This window comes from Ursus maritimus, unplaced genomic scaffold, assembly GCF_017311325.1.
Source record: "Ursus maritimus isolate PB19 unplaced genomic scaffold, ASM1731132v1 scaffold_4, whole genome shotgun sequence".
Classification (NCBI taxonomy): domain Eukaryota; kingdom Metazoa; phylum Chordata; class Mammalia; order Carnivora; family Ursidae; genus Ursus; species Ursus maritimus.
The window spans coordinates 38,410,652-38,431,301 of record NW_024426552.1 but is presented as its reverse complement, the minus strand read 5'-3'; the positions used below and the strand labels follow the sequence as shown (position 1 = coordinate 38,431,301).

At 37.4% G+C, this 20,650-nt stretch overlaps 1 protein-coding gene across 2 annotated transcripts; it reads left to right on the top strand.

The window, feature by feature from the left end:
• Window positions 1-187: 187 nt before the first annotated feature.
• Window positions 188-3,930, top strand: CGGBP1 (CGG triplet repeat binding protein 1). Of its 2 annotated transcripts, none has more exons than XM_040621108.1 (3): window positions 188-345; window positions 950-1,153; window positions 3,349-3,930. In XM_040621108.1, the coding sequence occupies exon 3, from the start codon at window positions 3,368-3,370 to the stop codon at window positions 3,869-3,871; it is 504 nt and encodes a 167-aa protein (XP_040477042.1). In that variant the 5' UTR covers window positions 188-345; window positions 950-1,153; window positions 3,349-3,367; the 3' UTR covers window positions 3,872-3,930. The 2 variants fall into 2 exon arrangements, with proteins under 2 accessions (XP_040477042.1, XP_008702810.1); XM_008704588.2 differs by lacking the exon at window positions 188-345 and adding an exon at window positions 391-786.
• The last annotated feature ends 16,720 nt before the right edge of the window (window positions 3,931-20,650 follow it).

The following is a 20,650-nucleotide window of genomic DNA, read 5'->3' as shown; positions in this document are numbered from 1 at the left end:
GTTTTCATTGGAGAAGCCTAGCCGCCAATCATACACATGCCCACCCTTCCAATCCCATTGGCCAAATCAGCCGTCTGTTTGATAGACTCGCGGTCCGTTGGTCAATGCTGCTCGGCGGTTGCTGGGGACCGCCTACGAGCTTTGCCGTAGGCGGTGCAAGAGGACGGGGCGCGGCGGGGGACACGGCGGCCGCCGCGGGGCTCGATCGGGCAACGGCGACGACGGCGGCGGCGGCGGCGACGGGTCTTCCTCCTCCCTCACCCCCTTGCTCCTTTTTTTCCTCCTCCTCCTTTCCTTTCCGGCCGGCTCTCGTCCACTTCCCCTAACGGCGGCCCCGATCCTACGGTACCGAGGAGCTAGGGAGGCCGAGGGTGGGCCCGGCCGTTGGTGCGGGCTTTGGGCCCGGGGCCTTCCGTCCTGAAGCGGGAGCCGGGGGCGGGGCCGGGGCGCCGTTGTCGGCGGGAGGAAGAGGGAGGAGACGGGAAGCCTGACAGCAGACGCCTCCGCCAGGCGCCTGCCGCCTCCTCCCTTGAGACTGCCGCCAACTCGGCTGTCGAGTTCCCGGGCCCACGGCCGGCAGCTGGGTCTCGGCCCTGCCCAGCTAGCGGGGCAGGGGTTGTGGGGCGCCAGCGTGCTGAGCTTGGCGCGGGAGGAGGGAGTCTAGACGCCGGGAACGTCCCGCGCCCCGCCTTTCCCTCCCCCTCCCGAACCCTGGGGCCTGGGGCGCGCGAGGAGGTGCAAAGCGGGGCTAACAACTGAGAAAGGACTGGGTTGAGGAGTGTTGAGGTAAACGTTGGGATCCGGATTTGTTGTGTGGAGTTAACCTAAAGGGAGCGGTTTTAAAGACACCTCCGTGGTGGCTGTGTCGTTCTTGTTCGTCTTTTTATCTACCCTTCGTTCCCTCCCCCTCCCCCATTTTTTCTTTCCATTTGTTTTTCATGTTTTACAGTAAAGGCATGACTTCCCGGCACCGCAGGGAAAATAGGGTGCAAGCCCAGAAACTATTTCCCCATCACCACTTGTTGAAAAACTGATTTGAAAGCATCTGCGGGTTTGAACAAACGAAAGTGCCAGGATTTCAAGCGTCTTTGGTTTTGCGCTGGAGACCCTTCACAACTAAGTATCAAGACGAAAAAAACTGGAAACTGATCGGGTAAACACTTAAACTTGAAAACTTCTGAGTTTATTTCGACCTAGTAAATAATTTGCTGCTACGTTTTTGTTGGCTAATTCCTGCTTTTAACTTTTTAACTTCCTCGTTTAAGGTATCTTTACCTTCTGTTGAAAAACACTTTTGTTATTCGGGTCTCTGTAAAGTCGAGCATCCTCTACTGGGTGGATATTTGCCTCTGCAGTAAGAGAAACAGATTTTTGAAAGTTAGTAGACATTGGAATGTATAGGCCTTTCACATTAGCACAAATGATTGAGCATTTTACGATTCAGAGAATAATGAACATGTTTATTGTTTTAAAGTTTGAAATCCAAATATTTGAATACAGAAGACTTTCACATCGAAAGATTTAGGTATTCCTGGGCATGGATATTTAATGTTTTTCATAACTAGCTTAGAACAAAATTAATCATAATTTTGACTGATTTGCTATGGGAGTAAAAAATACGTACCATTGACTTAAAGTACAAACGTGTAGTGGTAATTCATATTAATTATTTTTGGGGCAGAAATTATATCTGTCTTATCTGCCATTGAAAACCTATAGCCTAATACAATATTTGGCACATGAGAGTCAAGCATTGAATAATTTGTTAATGGAAAAAAAATTGAATTAAATGTATTAAAACCTAAACTTTATCATACTTTGCAGAATTTCTGTGAAACGTTAAGCCTGTCTCTGAGTTTATGTCCACAGGTGTCTAACACATTGGCAATTTAGTGTTCTTTTGAAAGACATTTCCTGTAACCCAATTATGAGTTCTCTAGTATGGGTTAAGAGAATACACCATTATTACTGATTACCCTTTTATTTTTTTTTTAAGATTCTATTTATTTATTTGACAGAGATAGAGACAGCCAGCGAGAGAGGGACATAAGCAGGGGGAGTGGGAGAGAAGAAGCAGGCTCATAGCGGAGGAGCCTGATGTGGGGCTCCATCCCTTAACGCCGGGATCACTCCCTGAGCCAAAGGCAGATGCTTAACGACTGCGCCACCGAGGCGCCCCTGATTACATTTTTAAAGCATAGTTGTTGAGAATGCACTTAGGAATTTTTCTCTGATGTTACTTATAGAGAACAGAATTCCACCTTGAATTCTATCAATTTCATTTTAATTTCTTATATATAGGCAGAGCTTAGCCCAAAGGTATGGCTCCAGAGAACAAGTGGGTGTCACTGACTACATTTGTTCGGTATCTCAAGTTTTCAGTGTCCATAATGTAATGCCATGATTTTGGCAAAGATCCTAAAAATTTGTTATTAGGGTAAATTGAGAAATTATTAAGCTGCTTCTGAGTTAAATACTTGGGAAAATAGTAAAGATAATCATTTACTTAAAGTATTCCATCAACAAATTGTGATTGAGCGCCTATCATATATACTAGGCACTGTGTTACCTTCTTAGATTTGTTCTAACTTACTAGTTAATAAGTGAAATAAATAATTAACAAATGTATTAGTCTTTAATGGAAAAAAAGAGGAGAAAGTGTTAGAAAAAGCACTTAGCTTATCTTGATTATCACGTTTTAGAAAACTCAGTAGAGGTATATATGCATTAAAAAATGACTTACTTTGAGCTCTAGTTCTTGGCTTTAACATTTAATGTCTTTGTTACTACTGTTAATTGCAGTTGGTCTGTGTTCTTTTTTGTTTCTGCTTTTTTTTTTTCTTCTCAGAACAAATCTTCATATAGAATTAGGCCAGTTTAGTGGCCTACTTGTTTGAATATACTTTGTACACAGTTGCCTACAATTGTGTTCCTAAAATCAGTTGACCCAGAGCTGTGAAGGTAAAAGAAGCTCTTTTAAACTTCAGTACACATCTACATTGAATGAGAGTTAATAGAATTAATACCCTAAATATTGACATCGGATTAGGTTTTCCTAAAAGGTAGTAACATCTGGGTTAGTTGGAGTTCTTTTTTCATAGTTCTAATTTATTTGAATTTCATCAATTCAAGGAATGGACCTAGTTGTTGCTAATAACTTGTTCTGGTTTTGCCTTCCCTTACATATTTCAGGTAAGTTAAGACTTAATGGACACACAGTCTATTAATTTGAATTAAGTTTTCTAAAGTCTTTAAGTCTTAAAATGTTTATACCTTTTTTTTATTGTTAATTACTTCCTGAATGAACTGTTGTTACAACACTGATTTTTGTTTCTCTTGTCTTGAAAGAACCTTATTCAGAGTCAGAATGGAAAGATTTGTAGTGACAGCACCACCTGCTCGAAACCGTTCTAAGACTGCTTTGTATGTGACTCCCCTGGATCGAGTCACTGAGTTTGGAGGTGAGCTGCATGAAGATGGAGGAAAACTCTTCTGCACTTCTTGCAATGTGGTTCTGAATCATGTTCGCAAGTCTGCCATTAGTGACCACCTTAAGTCAAAGACTCATACCAAGAGGAAGGCAGAATTTGAAGAGCAGAATGTGAGAAAGAAGCAGAGGCCCCTAACTGCATCCCTTCAGTGCAACAGTACTGCGCAAACAGAGAAAGTCAGTGTTATCCAGGACTTTGTGAAAATGTGCCTGGAAGCCAACATCCCACTTGAGAAGGCTGATCACCCAGCGGTCCGTGCTTTCCTGTCTCGCCATGTGAAGAATGGAGGCTCCATACCTAAGTCAGACCAGCTGAGGAGAGCATATCTGCCTGATGGATATGAGAATGAGAATCAACTCCTCAACTCACAAGATTGTTGACAAGGAGGTTACCATCATTGTGATCAAGATAAATGTGGAGTATTAAAGTTATGTGTTGATTGTGTGGTTCATTTTTATATTTATTTCATTTAAAATCATGTGATGCAGAGTAGTTTTGCAATGTGTATATAGTTGCAGGCAAAAAAAAAAACAAAAAAAAACCAAAAAAAAAAAAAAACCTCACTGCAAAACTTGTTAATTTTAGTCACCAATGGTGTAAAGCAAAACTTAGGGTTTAGAGTGTGCTAGGATACCTGAAACCTGATGGTTATCTTTAAAATTGATGGTTTTTCTCCTGAAATGTTTGTGCATGGAAGAACTGCCCTGCTTTTTTACCCCGTTGCCATATATGATTATTCCTTGTGAGATTACTTAATTACTTGGATTGAACACTAGCCTAGGAAATTGAAGCTGCTGCCAGGCAACACCACTCACAGTAACTTAAAGGAATTATTTCTGATTAGAGGATCCCCTTCAAAAAGGAAGGGATGGTGGGAAACTGTTCTTATATCTTCAGATCCCTCGAAGAAATGACTGTCTTTATTTCAAACTATGCGTGTATATGATGTAGTTATCTTATCCTTCAGTTCCTCACTGTCTTTTTTGACCCTTTTTAAAGACTTACTGTATTTAGTAGCAGCTTCAAGTGACCAAAAGACTAAAATCTTTCTTTCAATGTCAGTGCCAAAAGCCATGGGGAATTTTGCAGTGACATGATTTTAGTCTCTTACTATAAACAAATTTTTGAACCATAACTTTCATTTCAAGCATCCTCTTGAATTTGCAAGCTTCTTTTTTTTTTTAATTTCTTGATGTTAAAAGATTTCAAGATTGGCATTTTAATTTAAACAGGCATTTTATGATTGAGTTTCCTGTTTTTACAGAAAACTAGTAATTACTTTTTGGCTGACAGATCAGATAATAAGGAAATTACTTTCTATACATTAATTTTTCCATATGATTTGTAAGACTTTAGGTAAATAGACTAGAAACAAGTTTACTTATTTTCACTTTTATGTGCTTTGCCTCTAGTGGTACAAGGTTTTTAAACATGGATGGTAAACAATTGTCTAGAAAAACTGGCAAGATTTTGGTAGTGGAGATCTGGCAGTATCCTGCATAACTGTTTGGGTGAGGAAATAATCAGTTCTGTTAAAGGTCAACCATGTTCAGGAAATGATCTCTATGTGAACCTCACTATCCTGTAAGGTCATCAAAGTAGCTTAGCCCAGTTATGTCCTCTCCATTGGAGACCCAAATTATATTTTTTAAAAACTAAACAGCTGAAGACTTGGACTAGAGCTTTAAAAAAGAATCTTAAATTCCTTGAAAACATTCAAGTTTAAAATACTTATAAAATAAATTTCTATTACAAAGCACTGACATGAATACCCTATGTGACTTGGAATTTTCTTTGAGGTCATGTTACCACAAATCTTCATTAAAACAAAACAAAACAAAAAAACCAAAGTGAATAAGAAAAGGTTATATTTTTCAGAAACAGCTTCCCATGTCTAAATTTTTTACAGACCTAAGTTCCTAGTTCAGGTTGTCAAAATGCCCATCTGATTTTTAGATTTTATGTGGGTTTTTGTTTTGTTTTCATTTTAAAATAAGCCTGCCACCAAAAAAAAAAATTGCTTGTCAAAATTTGAACTCCGAGTTTTTCTCATGTTTAGTTACGTGGAGTAGCACACTAGATGCCTGGAGCAGTGCTGTCATTGCTAAAGCACATACATGAGACCGGCGGCAAAACAACCAAAATGTACTCTGCTTTTACTTCCCCTAGAAAGAATTTGCAGGCAACCATGTTTAATTGGAATTATCTAAGATGATAGAAGATCTAAGAAGCTAGGAAAATAATTGAGTTTTATAGCATTTTGAGAATACAAAAATAAGGTTAGATATACAATCATTCTAATTTTTCAAAATTCCATGTGATTCAGACTGCTCCCTATTTCAATATTAATTTGCACTAACAGCAAACACATAGTGGCAGAACAGTTTAGAGTAGTCCTAAGCAGTAAGCTGGATGATGTTGCACAAGAAAAGCCAATAATTCACATTTGAGTTTCTAGTAGTTATTAATTGATTTGATATTTAGGTCCCATATGTCTTAATGTATTTCTCCAGGCTCCTAACTATTCCCACATACTCCCATCTAGGGGCATAATGCATCCTCCTGTTAGGATTATATCATGTCCTTAGAAGCATTTTCCATCCTGTTGTGGAAGTTTAATATGTTTGTTTACTGATTATGAAACTTTTTGTTCCCTGAAACCGGTTAACTTTGTCTCATAGTTCAATAGATAAGGCAGAATGATTGTTTTAGCCTGCTCAAACTGGTACAAATCCTTGAAACCATGGTTGGCGTATGTTGGATAACAAATGAAGATGTCTAAGGCGTATGCTGCTGTGGCGGTGTAGTGGATGTGTGTACAGAAACTTTCGATCTTAACTATATAGTGTTAGTGTGATGCTGTACTATTGGAAAAATAGCAACTTTTTCTATTTTATAAGTTGTATGCATAAACATAAGATTTGTAATGTTTCATTTATAAACTGCCTTCTTCAACACATGCTTACCTGTTAATAGTGTTTTCTTGAAGTATGGTAGTATGTCTTCCAGAATTTCACTATATGCTTAACAGTAAATAGTTACTAGCTTGTTGAAATGTTAAATTCCTTGTTGTTTTGTTTTGTTTTGTTTAATTCTGTGGGGCATATAGCAAGCCTGAAGGACATTGTAATCATTTCTTACAGGGTGAAAATTTAGAAAGATTGTGTATGAGAGCCTAAATAGTTATTTTATTCACTATCATCTTTAAGCCTTTTTTTTTTTTTTTAAACAAATGCTACTTCCAGTTAGTGCATTTGGCCCTACTGAATTTTGGGGGACCAGAAAACTTTAAAGAAAAAGCTCTGCATCTTACAATTGTAACCAATTAAGTATCGGCTTGGGATTGTTCTGAAGTATTCATTGCTTAAAACCTATTGTAAGTAACAGTTGGCAAGATCTCCAAGCAGAAAGTTCCATGTTAAAACTTTTGCCTGAAAATTTGTATGTGAATGTTAATGGAAAACACATTTAAACAAAATAAAATTTAAAGTGGCCCAAAACGAAAGCCACAAACATTTCGTCATTTGGTGCTTAGTCTTTGTGAGGGCTGTCTGTGGTTTGACTTGCCCCAACTGCCTTTAAATGAGTACAGATCACCTTAAAACATACTCGTTAAATAGAAGATTCATCCTATAATTTCATTGAAAATCTTAACCTAAAATAAATTGCTTTAGTTTCTGGTCAGCGCTGATTAACTTGTGAATAGTGAAGTGGCTGCCCTAAACCATTTATCTCAATCCATACCATCCTAGACTTCTAAGACAAACACAGTTCTTACCTAGTGATGTTCTACTTGTATCCAGAATACTGTATTCATTAAAATTTTACTGTGTTTATTTTTGTATTCCCATGCTTACTTTTTTTTTCTCACACATGTATCCTTAGTATAAATGTGTCACTTTTAAAGTTTTGTCTCTGTGACTTTTAGAAATAAATTTCAAAAATTGTTTTCAGAAGTTTTTGAAAACACATTTTGTGAGTAACATCTATATTTTTTAATTATTTAAGTAATCTCTGCACCCAACATGGGGCTCAAACTCAGTGACCCCAAGATCAAGAGTCACATGTTCTACCAGCTGAGCCAGCCAAGTGCCCTATATTTTATTTTTTAAGTAACATATAGTTCCAAAATAACAATTTTACTAATTGAGTTTTATTTTTCTACTACTTATATCTCAAAAGGATTATTAGCCCTTATGGCCAATGTAAAAGCATATATTTTGTCAAATCAGATACATACCATGGCTACAAATAGCTCTTTTCCTTGAAAGTTACATAGGTAATAGTTGAATTAACCTAGTAAGTGCTTTTAATTGGAAACATTTTAATTTTCTACTTCTAGAAATATTATTTATGAAAGACAAGGGCCTAATTTGCACTTCATATGTTTTATTAGGTTTTTCAAAGATCTGCTATATTCTTATTCACCCCTGGGGGTGAAAAAATGCAAAGAAGTTGAAAATTGTCTTGCCTATTAGTAGTGTTACATAGTTTTGAGGGCATATATTTCTCCTATTCACTTCTGACAAAAAATTAATGAATTTATGAAGTATTTAACTATATTTCCTGGAATCAAAATGGTAGAAAGGACCTTTAAAAAATCAGTCAATACTAATGCATCCAGTTTAGTGAATCAACACTATCTTTACTTTTCCTAAAGAATCTCATCAAAACTTTTATTAAATGTAAACCAAGTGAATATATGTGCCTCTGGGTCTCATAACAGTTCCTGTTTTTTTTTTTTTCTGTCTATGTGTAAGTTGAATTGTATTATGTACCTGTAATACAGTATGTCATGATGCAAAGATGCTCCTGGGATCAGAGTAACTAACCTAGTCCTCTGAAAGCTAAAACTAGGTGGTAGAATAGGACTCCTTGTGATCTGATGCACTTGATAATGTAGGGCATGATTTCCATCTGACTACCCTCTCAATATGTTACTTGATTTCAATTGTTTTATATGCATACCATATACAGTGAATGTCTCTTACCTCCCTGTTGTTTAAATGTTGGAATCAGATCATTTAAAAGTCCTTAAGTTCTTGGTTAGATTTGAATAATAATCAACTAGTATTTATTGAGTCCCTATCCTATACCTAATACTACCCTAGCTACTGGAGACACATCAGAGAAAATAAATTTATGCCTTCAAGGAGCATACATTCTAGTGATAATACAGTATCATAATTCATTATCATAACACTGTGATGGGGGTGGAGGGGGACATATTGTTGTCTTTTCTAAGCAGCTCCTTCAAGCATTTGTCATAAGACTAGTTAGCCAAACCATTATCACTGGTTTTGTTTTGATTCTCAAAGTCTGATTTTGTACAAGAAGAGCAGTAAAAATTGAAAGTTTGTGGGTTAAATGGTCTGCATATCCTTTGAAAACCTGGTAGTTTTTGTAATCCACAAAGTATATATTTTCAGATTAAAATCTATTAAGCAATGGAATTGACCAGTTTAAATACCTGTAAAATATAAACCTGCCACACATTTTAATGCAATGTGCATGGCAAATCAAGAGCTCCATTGAATATTGGATATCAATACTCAGTGGTGTACCTAATCACACATTAACTAATGATTATCATAATCCAATGCCCTGGGCTGGTATGTATATTAGATGACAGATTCTCCAAACTTTTCTTTTTTAGCATCAAATGAATCAATGTGTAATGGGAGACATTGTACTTACATTTGTTTTTCCTCTCTGATTTTTTTCTTACGTTGCTCATGTAGTACCTATTCAATAATAATTTTAGGTATTCTTTTTAATTTAGCAAGTTCCACTTTTATGAATATATCCTATGGAACAAAATAGTCAATATGTAAAGATATATGAAAAGGAAGTTCATTTTAATATTATAATAATAATGAACAACTGCAAATACTATGAATGTCCAGCAATAGGGGAATGGTCCAAAAATTATGACACATCCATATTATAGAGCTATTCAAGTGATCTAAGAGTATAGATCTGAAGAGATATCTACAATATTAACTAAGAAAAAAATTATAAAGTGTATTTTCTCACTTTTGAGAAAAAAAAAAAACACTGTTCTAGAAGTGCATTTTGTATGAGTTGTTCAGCACGCGCCATATGCCAAGATTGCTGACATGGTGATACTGAATGTGGTGAGAGAGAATACTTGCATTTTTACATCCCTGTGTATTGACTTATTTACAACAAGCAAAGTTATCTTTGTCGCACACGTGTGTGTAGAGATATGAAGTAGACTTTTACTGAAACCTGCAAACAATAGTTACAGCCAACCATGAAGAATAGCAATATCACATGATTCATTTATATCATTAATGAGAATATTAAAGTATTTGCGGAACAAATACTTTAAAACATCTTTTTTGGTTGAATTCTTTAAAATTTACTTTCATAAAATTTAGTTGCACATTTACAAAGTTAAGTCACCTTTCTTTTTTCCAAGTTATTCATTACTAAGTACATACTGGGGAGTTAATTTCAAAGCTATGACTTTAATATCCCTGTATTTTTCTTCTATAAATAGATTAAACTTTCTAGTTGTTCATAGTAGTTGTATACATTACTCCACCGTGTTTCAATAATGCCTATAACAAACGTAAATTTAATCACTGCTAAAACCCCAACAACGTGTTTCAAATTCCCAGTTAATGGGAATAAGAGAAATGTCATAATATATCATCAGGTAGTTCTTTATAACTTACAATGTCTGTGAAACACTTAAATTTTCTATTTCAGAAAACCAACATTATATCAGGATTGAAACTCCATGTCTGGTAATTGTTTGTCATTTAACTCCATTCCTCTCCATGAAGGTAGCTATTCTGAAATTTACAGTCTTTTGAAAACTCTTTCTAGTAGAGGATTGCCTCGCATCCCCTTGCTTATTGGCACAACAGTAATTCTTTACTATTCAGTATCTCAGTGACACAGAATATTCAAGGTGCAATCTTTCCCTATACCAATGGCCATCTGTTCTTAATCTTTCTGTGTTATCAGATTTCCTTCTTTCTTCTCTAATGCTTCTTCATCTCTTCCTCTTGTAGATTCTTAATGCTGCAACTTTGGCTAAAACAAAATATTATCAACTCACTGACATCACAAGAGTCATAAGTAGGAAATTCATGTCTACAATCCATGTAGTTATTAATCCACATTTTTACATATACCCATAGGGTGGAGTAGATTTCTGTAATTCAAATTGCAAATACTGGGGCGCCTGGCTGGCTCACTCAGTAGAACACATGACTCTTGATCTCAGGGTAGGGTTGTGAGTACAAGCTCCACGTTGGGTGGAGATTATGAATAAATAAATTTTAAAAAATGGTAAGGGGCGCCTGGGTGGCACAGCGGTTAAGCGCCTGCCTTCGGCTCAGGGCGTGATCCCGGCGTTACAGGATCGAGCCCCACATCAGGCTCCTCCACTGTGAGCCTGCTTCTTCCTCTCCCGCTCCCCCTGCTTGTGTTCTCTCTCTCGCTGGCTGTCTCTATCTCTGTCAAATAAATAAATAAAATCTTTAAAAAAATAAAAATAAAAAAAAATAAAAATAAAAAATGGTTAAAAGGCTAAATTTAAAAAAATTGCAAATACTGTCAGAATGCTGCAACCAGTATCCTCACGGAGTTATACATAAACATGACGAGATTCTACATTTCTATAAGTTTTACAATAAAATTCTCTGCCTTTGCAATTAACCTTAAACTCATTAGGTGTATGTAAATGTACCGATCATGTTGACTTTTGTGTTTGTTAACTTGAATCAACAATGAAGCAATAATATAAATACCCGATCAACTTAATTGTTTTCTTAGGGCTGTATGTAGATTACCAATCATCATACCACATTTGGGAAAGACATAACATTTATTAATATGTTTTCAAATTATAATCAGCATATTTTGCTATTTTATTTGCTTCTATATTCTTTTTTAAAAATTTGTTACATTCGTCAAAATAACGCATGCATATAGTTTTAACAATCCGATAATGTAAATGATTTATAATCAATAATCCCTGCCTCACCCTCTCACTCTTCCCTATTCTTCAATTCTCCCATCACCTACCTTGAACTCTTTTACCTGTTTCTTCTACTTTCAGTATAATATGCTTATGCTACAACTTTAATTTATTCATTTTAGCCATGATGCTTAAAAATGAACATTTTGTTGTTTTCCACTACCATCATTCCACACTTTCTCTCACCATCGGATTTTTATGTAGTTAAAATTAACAAAAAATGTTTCCATTTTTATGGCCATGTAAATGACTGTTCACCACTGAACCGAACAGTGTACTGTGATTATTTTCTTTCTCAAACAATTTTTTGATTTTTTAAAAAACGTTATCATTTTATATCATTTTTTTCTTTTGCTTATGTTCCCTTTTTTCCCAAATGCACTGAGATAGGGCAAATACCTATATACCTATTTATAGCAGATACTTTTGTAATGTAAAAATATGTCAAATAATCTATTAATCCTATTTATTTTCCCAGAGACCTTTCTTAGCCTTTTCTCCTACTGCTCAAATTTGAATCTGCTTTTTTTTTTTTTAGGTCCAAAACAATGTTCATCCTTAGATGTCTCTTTGCTTTGCTGCTTTGCTGCTTGTCTGGCTAGGTCTTCCTTTCTTGTAGTCCACAACCTATGCTTTGCATAATCCATTGCTTGGTTTAAGCGTATCATCCAAAAGCTTCCCAAGAAAGAATGTATGGAAGATTTATTTCTTGATATGTTGTGTCACTAAAAATAACTTCATCATTGCCTCACAATCAAAATTTTGGCCAAGAAGATTGAAAATAATTTTCTTTGATAATTTGAAGTCATTGCTTTATTGTCTTTCATCATCTATTGTTATATTAATAAGTCTAGAGCTTTTTTCAAACTTGTTTCTTAGTTTATAAGGTGGTTTTACGTTATTTTTAGATTGTAAATATTTACTGCCAGAAAAGCAGTGAAGAGACATCGCGAGATGACTACTGTATTGGACCTAGAGAAACACACTCTTAAGAGTGCAGCAAGAGGGAAAAGAGTTGGGAAGGAAGGTCTCCAGGGAAATAAATGAAATATATGTATATTATATTTCATAAATGATTCATGTATATGCATTTTCATATATTCATATATGTTTCATTATATATATTTCATATTATACTTATATTTCTTTGATAATCTACTCTTCTTCATTTATTCTACCCTGCTTTTGATTTTTAAGACCTCTTTCTTTTTCTGTAAACATTTCCTTTTCATAGCATCCCATTATAAATTTATGATTGCAGGGGCTCCTCCTAGCTGGTTCATTTGGTAGAGCATATGACTCTTGAACTTGGGGTCATGCCTTTGAATCCCGTATTGGGGGTAGCATTTACTTAAAAAAAAATGATAAATTTATGATTGCAGTGTTTTATCCCTCTGTCAATATTAATTATAATTTTTTAAAAAGCTTTCTTCTGATCCTTCTTTGTATCTGTTTCCTACAGGCCTTTCTATTTCTGACTGTTTTAATCTGTCTCGTCCTTATTGGAAATATTATTTAGGTATCTAGTGATTCTAGGATGCTCATTCATATTTAAGAACTAAGGAGCTGATCGCAATCTCTGTACGCATGGGTGAGACTTGACAACAGGTAGAATAATCAGAAGCAAAACACAGTCTTTGAAGAACTCCAAATGTCAGTTTTTTAAAATCTTTATCTAGGTGGTTTCAATTTTTCAAACACACAGGGAGAGGGGTGACAGAGATGTGTATAGAATACCCAATTATTGGAATTCTGAGAATCGGACGAGTAAGGGAACTACTATGGATTGAATTATGTACCCCTAAATTCAAATGCTGAAGTCTAAACAAACCCCAGTATCTCAGAATGTGACCTTATCTGGAAACAGGGTCACTGCAGATGCAGCTTAAGATAAGGTCATACTGGAATAGGATGAGTCCCCAGTTCACTATGACGATCCCTTGTGAAAAGGGGAAATTTGAATATAGACATGCACTCACAGGAGGAATGCCACGTAAAGATAAGGGCAGAGATTGGAGTGATGCAGCAGAAGCCGAGGAACATGAAAGATTGCCGGCAAAGCACCAGAGGCTAGGAGAGAGATGGACAGATTCTCCCTCCCAGCACTCGGAACCTATTCTGCCTACATTTTAATCTTGGACTTTGAGTCTATAGAGCTGGGAGACAATATATTTCTGCTATTTAAGCTGCTGACTTGTGGTTTGTGGTATTTTGTTGCCACAGCACGAGGAATCTAATACAGGAGTTTATGGGTCAATATGTAATAATTCTTTTAATCCCATGTTGTTAGCCCCTTGCCTCCCTACTAGCCTCTATTTGACTGACTTTCTTGAATCCAGAGTTTCTCGGGCTCAGATTTTCCAGACAATAACCTTCTGGTCCTTTGATGGGTGAGGGGTGGAGATGCATGAGTGGGGGAATGCCTACCTACTTGCGTGGTCTAGGGAAGTGGGCCTGCAGCAAGCCGAGGGCCTCGTTTCAGCTTAAGTGCTGAGCCTCTGACAGGTTCTTTTTTTTTTTTTTTTAATTTTTTTTTTAAGATTGTATTTATTTGACAGAGACAGACACAGCAAGAGAGGGAACACAAGCAGGGGGAGCAGCAGAGGGAGAGGGAGAAGCAGGTTTCCTGCTGAGCAGGGAGACCGACATGGGGCTCGATCCTAGGAGCCTGGGATCATGACCTGAGTTGAAGGCAGATGCTTAACGACTGAGCCACCCAGGCGCCCCCTCTGATGGGTTCTATAGAGTGAATAACTTGGGCACTTCCTCCACTCCAGGCAGTCAGTCACTTATTCCCCACCCAACCACACTCTGTCTTTTAAAAGGGCACCTGGGTGGCTCAGTCCGTTAGGCATCCGACTCTTGATTTAGGCTCAGGTCATGATCTCAGGTTGTGAGATTGAGCTCCAGTCTGGGTGTGGAGCCTGCTTAAGAGTCTCTCTCTCCCTCTCCCTCTGCCCGCCCCCTCTAAAAAAAAAAAAAGTTGGCAAAATTTATCATATATCAAGTGTCCTTTTCCATTTCATTTGTCCTTGTGTTTTATACACATGTACACACACATACATACACTTTTATATATTTTTATTTTAATGAAGTTTTATGGGACAGAGGAGATTAAATTCACCTTTCTTTTAAATAAAGACTTAGACAAGTTTTTTTTTTTTAAATAAGTATTTCTTGATTTTTTAAAAAATATTTTTATTTATTTTTTTAAAGTAAGCTCTACATCCAATGTGGGGCTTAAACTCACAACTGTAAGGTCAAGCATTGCATGCTGTACTGAGCCAGCCAGGCACCCCACTAATTCACCATTTTAAACTAGAAGTCCTTTGTTTCTGGTCTCAATATGTGACATTTAAACATCAAAGCCAGAGAGTGGATAGATATAACAAGCCGTACACATATATTTGCTTCCCTTTATGTCTCAAATCCCTTAAAATCTGAGAAGAAATTCATTGTAGCATTATAAAATAAGAAAGGCTTCAATGAACAGATAAGACATCTTAAGGAATCTCTGAATAATGGAAGGACTGAATTGTATAGATGATGAAAAGTAGATGGTATTAGATTGATTGAGAAGTAAGAGAGAGAAAAAACAAAGCCCAAGTGCTTTGAAGAAAACCGCTGAAGAATTCAGAATGGATCCAGAAAAATGGCAAGCTCGAAGTGAACGAATATGAAGAGGAGATGTTGTCTCTGAGTAATCAGCAGGGTAAATGGCTAATAAGGCTACCTAGATGGCAATACCGTACAGGGTTGGGGAAATGTTCTCCAGAAGGTTTAATATACCCTAAATCAGCATCTGATATATGGTACTCTTTCTCCCACAAGCAGTGTAGGAATCGAGGAGTAGAAATGGGAGTGGTGTCATTTATTATTACCCCTGGTGACCCACTAGCAAAATATTTGCTTCCTGTTCTCATGACTTTATGCCCTGCTGGCCTAGATGTCTTAGTTCCAAAGGGAAGAATGCTTCTACCAGGAGACACAACTATGATGTTCTATTAAACTGGAAGTTGAGACAACGGTCCAGCCACTTTGGGCTTCTTGTGTCTCTGCATCAATAGCCAAGGAAGGGAGTTACTGTGCTGGCTGGGTGAATTGAGCCTGACTGCCAACGGGAATTGGACTGCTACTCCACAATGGAGGTAAGGAAAAGTATACAGAGATCCCTTAGGGTATCTCTTAGTATTGCCATGCCCTGTGATTTAGGTCAATGGAAAACTTTGACAACTTAATCCAGGCAGGGCCACTAAAGGCCCAAACCCTTCAGAAATGAAGATTTGGGTCTCCCAACCAGGTAACATGCCCACCTGTGGTACTTCCTGAAGATAAAGAATACAGAGTGGGCAGTGAAAGAAGATAGTTATATGTACCAGCAATGATCACAAAACCAAACGCAGAAATGAAGACTGTAATTGTCACTGAGTATTTCCTCTTTTTTTCTTTTTTTTGCTACAAATACATTTGTGTGTTTATATATCTGTTATCTATTTCTTTGTTTCTTTCTTATCCTATTCCCTTATCATGGTACATAAATGTATTGGCTTTATATCATACTATTTACATATTAATTTTATATCATAGAATTTAAGTTAAAGGATATTAAAGAGAAGAGTAAACCTCACTCCAAGACCTAATCTTTTCTTCTAAGGAAGGTTTAGTATGTTTTTGGTTGTACACAGGATAGTTGTGTCATGTTAGGTGGAATTAGGACCTTATTATTTTCTTTATCTGAAGATTAAGTATGGTTTAATGAGATGTGTATGGGTGCCAGGTTGACCAGGGGCAGATTTGTGACGGTCAATTTAATGTGTCAACTTGACTGGGTCATGGAATGCCCAAATATTTAGTCAAACATTATTCTGAATGTGTTTGCAAGGGTGTTTTTGGAAGACACTAACTTTTGAATCAGTAGACTGAATAAAACAGATTGTCCTCTCATCCAATCACTGGAAGGCCTGAATAGAACAAAAGAGCTAACACTCCCTCAAGGGAGGGGAAATTTCTTCCTGCCTGGCTGCTTTGAGCTGGGACATCAGCGTCTCAAGCCTGCCAATATTCACACTGGAACTGCAACATTGGCTCTCGGGTCTCTCGCTTACCAACTGCAGTTCTTGGGACTTGTCAGCCTCCATAATCATATGAGCCAATTCCTTATAATAAATCTCTTCGTACATATATATGAATGCATATATGCATGAAAACAGAAGTATATTCTCTCACAGTTTTGGAGGCTACACATTTGAACTGAAGCCTGTCAACTAGGCCATATTCCCTCTGAAGCCTATTGGGGGGGAATTCTTCCTTGCCTCTTCCCATCTTCTGGTGGCTTACAGGGAATCTTTGACCTCCAGCAGCAGCCCTCCAATCTCTGCCTCTGTTGTCACATTCTGACATTCTCTCAGTGTGCCTGTGCTTAAATTACCCTCTTCTCTCTCTCTCTCTTTTTTTTTTTTTTTTTGAGGGAGGAGGGGGCAGAGGGAGATGGAGAGAGAATCTTAAGCAGACTTCACACCCAGCACGGAGCCCTGTGTGGGGCCGGATTTCAGGACCATGAGATCATGACCTAAGTCAAAATCAAGAGCCAGACACTTAACCGTCTGAGCCACCCAGGAGCCCCTAAATTTCCCTCTTACAGGGACACAGTCATATTGGATTAGGGCCTAAGCTAGTGATCTCATCTTAAATTGATTACATCTACAAAGACTATTCCCACATAAAGTCACGTTCACAGGTACTGGGATCAGGATTTCAATGTGTCTTTTCAAAGGACATAATTCAAACCATAATACCAACTTACTCATTAACTTAGTGCATCAGTCAAAAAGTGTACCAGGTATATGACAAAACCAAAGGCATTAAATAACATTGACTAAGATGACGCATCAGATGATTCAAAACACCAAAAGAGAACATTTAAAAAATGAACTATCTTCAGACTGGATATCATACATGAGAACACTGTATTCACAAAACTATAGGGTACAACAAAAAGATTGCAATCAGAGAAAAAAATAGTTCCTCTAAATGAAAATGGACAATCAGTACTAAATGATTTGGGAGATAAAGTTATAGAACTCTCCACAATTGAAGAGCAAAAGGCAAAGAGCATGAAAGAGTAGGTGAGCATGTATGTTGTCTATCAAAGTTCCAGAAAGACAGAAAAAGAGAATCTAAAGGGGACAAATAATCAAATATGCAACTGAGGGAAATTTTCCATGATGCCCCAAACCACAAATGTTGAGATTTATAAGAGTGCTCTGAATGTTTTTTTTTCCAATGTTAACACAATAAAAATCTTTGCCTTAGATAATTATTTGTGAAATTTCAGAATTCTTAGGACTCAGAAAAATTTCTGAAATCTCCCCAAAAGGAAAACTATTATCCAAACAGGAAATGATGCTTTGCACACTCTAGGGCACCATGACATTCCCTGAGATTGTGTCTGGAGGTCAGAAAATGCCTCCAGGAGCTGGGCAGTACTGCAGTACCGAATAATACCAAATACTGGGTAATAGAAGTCAATAGATCAATACTGTGGCATAGTAAGAAATATATTTGGTCTTTATCCCTGGTTCATAGCACAGAGCTCCTAAAGTTCCCATAATTTCCGACGAGAGAGGCGTGTCTTTTGTTATTCACGGCTAACCCTTTAGAACATGCCTGAGTTTGATGAGCCTGAGGAGCTTCCAGGTTGGCGAAGGCACCCACGTGCTGGGAGGGTGTTGCATCCCAGTTCCAAGAGGACAGAAGCTCCAGCTCTTAAGAGCCCTCTGGACCTCACCTACGTACTTCTTCATCTAGCTATTTATCAGTATCTTTTATAATAAACAGATGAACGTAAGTAAATGTTTCTCTGACTTTTGTGAACTCCTCTAGCAAATTATAGCAACCAAGGAGAGGGTCACAGGAACCTCCCATTTATAACCAGTCTGTCAGAAGCACAAGTGACAGCCTGAACTTGTGATTGGCATCTGACATGAGGTCAGTCTTCTAGGACTGAGTCGTTAACTGGTGGGATCTAATGCTCTCTCCAGGTAGTGTCAGAATTGAGTTAAATTTGTAGGACACCCAGTAGGTGTCCACCGAGAATTGCAGAATCACTTGGTGGTTGTTGGCAAATACTGCAGAAATACCTTCCAAATGCTGAGTATGAATTATTCTGAAATCACAGGTATGTACCTATCCAACTAGAATGAATGAATGAATGAACGAATGAATGAATTTATTTATTTAAAGTAATCTCTACACCCAGTGTGAGGCATGAGCTCAAAACCTTGAGCTCAAGAGTCACATGCTCCACTGACTGAGCCAGCTAGGCACTCCTATCCAAACTAGAATTTAAATGTAAGATCAAAAAGAATGTTCTGACCTGCAAAGGCTCCAAAAGTCACCACCCACAGAACCTCTCTGACATAATCACATGACAATACATAACAAAAAATTTCAAACGAATATAACAGAAGATGTGATATACAAGAGCAGAACATGAATACACAGTTAGATTTTATTTTTTATTTTATTTTATTTTAAAGATTTTATTTATTTATTTGACAGAGAGAGACAGCGAGAGAGGGAACACAAGCAGGGGGAGTGGAAGAGGGAGAAGCAGGCTTCTCGCTGAGCAGAGAGCTTGACACAGAGCTCCATCCCAGGACCCTGGGATCATGACCTGAGCTGAAGGCAGACGCCTAACGACTCAGCCACCCAGGCACCACCACAGTTAGATTTTAAAACTGTTGATGTATAATGCTTAAAAACAGTGAAAAACATGGTCCTAAAATTCTTGATGACAACATTTAGAGACTGGGATGAAAGTTTAGAGTAAAAACGAAAGTAAATAAAACCTAAAACCATGCTAAGATCAACCCTAGTTATAGCTAAAATTATAACTTTTAGATGTTGCTATAATTAAATATAGATATTGCTAAAAAATATAAATTTGTGTATTAATGAAAGAACAGGAACCATCTGTATAATTCCCAATTCTGTTAATGAAAATGAAATTTAGAAAAAGAAAACCATTCAAACAAATCAAGAAAGGAATAAAACAAGAGGAAAGCAGTGTGAAAGATAAAACATGAGGTGGCAGGAATGAATCCAAATACATCTGTCATTATCATATAGAAAAGTTTGCTATTGAAAGAATATTGGATTTTTAAAAAGTAACTTAGAACTGTACTCAAAATTACATGGAAAATTTGAAAATCGTGTATTAGTGAGAGGCTAGGAAAACGAGAACATTTTTGACAACATCACAATCAAGAACAAATAGAATCCAGGGGCCTGGATGGCTTAGTCAGTCAAGCATCTGCCTTAAGCTCAGGTTATGATCCCAGGGTCCTGGAATCGAGTCCTCTGTTGTCAGGCTCCCTGCTCAGCGGGGAGTCTGCTTCTCCCTCTCCTTGCTCCCCCACCTCCGCTCATGCGCGCGCGCGCTCTCTATCAAATAAATAAATTCTTAAAAAAAAAAAAGAACAAATAGAATTCAGAATTGTAAAATGGAAAAAAATACTTTTTTTTGATATTGGTAGAATAGGCACTGTGCCTCTTTCTGGCCCTCTACTCTCCATTTTCATCAAAGAAAGAGCCAGCCTCAGCTCAGAGGCTTAGAATTTATAACACTGTTTTGTTTTTAGTACATTAGTTTTTATAGTTAAGTTCTATTTATGGATATTTCACTTTGGTTTTCCAATTACAGTTTTGCGAGTTTTCTTCTGAAATACACCCTGAAGTATAAAAAATAAGTGAATGTAAAACCTACCAAATAAATAATAGCATATATGAGACTTGGGTAGAGCAAAATACTCCAAGACACTGTGTAACACGACACAGATATGACAAAACCCAAAGGCCATGTGGCACAGTATGGCCAGCTGCTCCCCAAACTTGCATACAGCTGGACTGCATTTCCCAGTCTCCTTCTCCAGGTCATGGCATGCTGGCCAGTGGAATGTGAGTGGAAGTCAAATGTTACCTGTAGAGGCTGATTTTAGGCAACAGTCTTAACAGTGGAATTAGAAAAGGCCCACAGTGACCCCAACCCCCTGGCTGAATACAGACAGGCTCATCAGGAGACCCACCTTAAAATATCTCTAAGCCCTAGCTTTCCAATGGGTTATTTACACCTGGACACAGG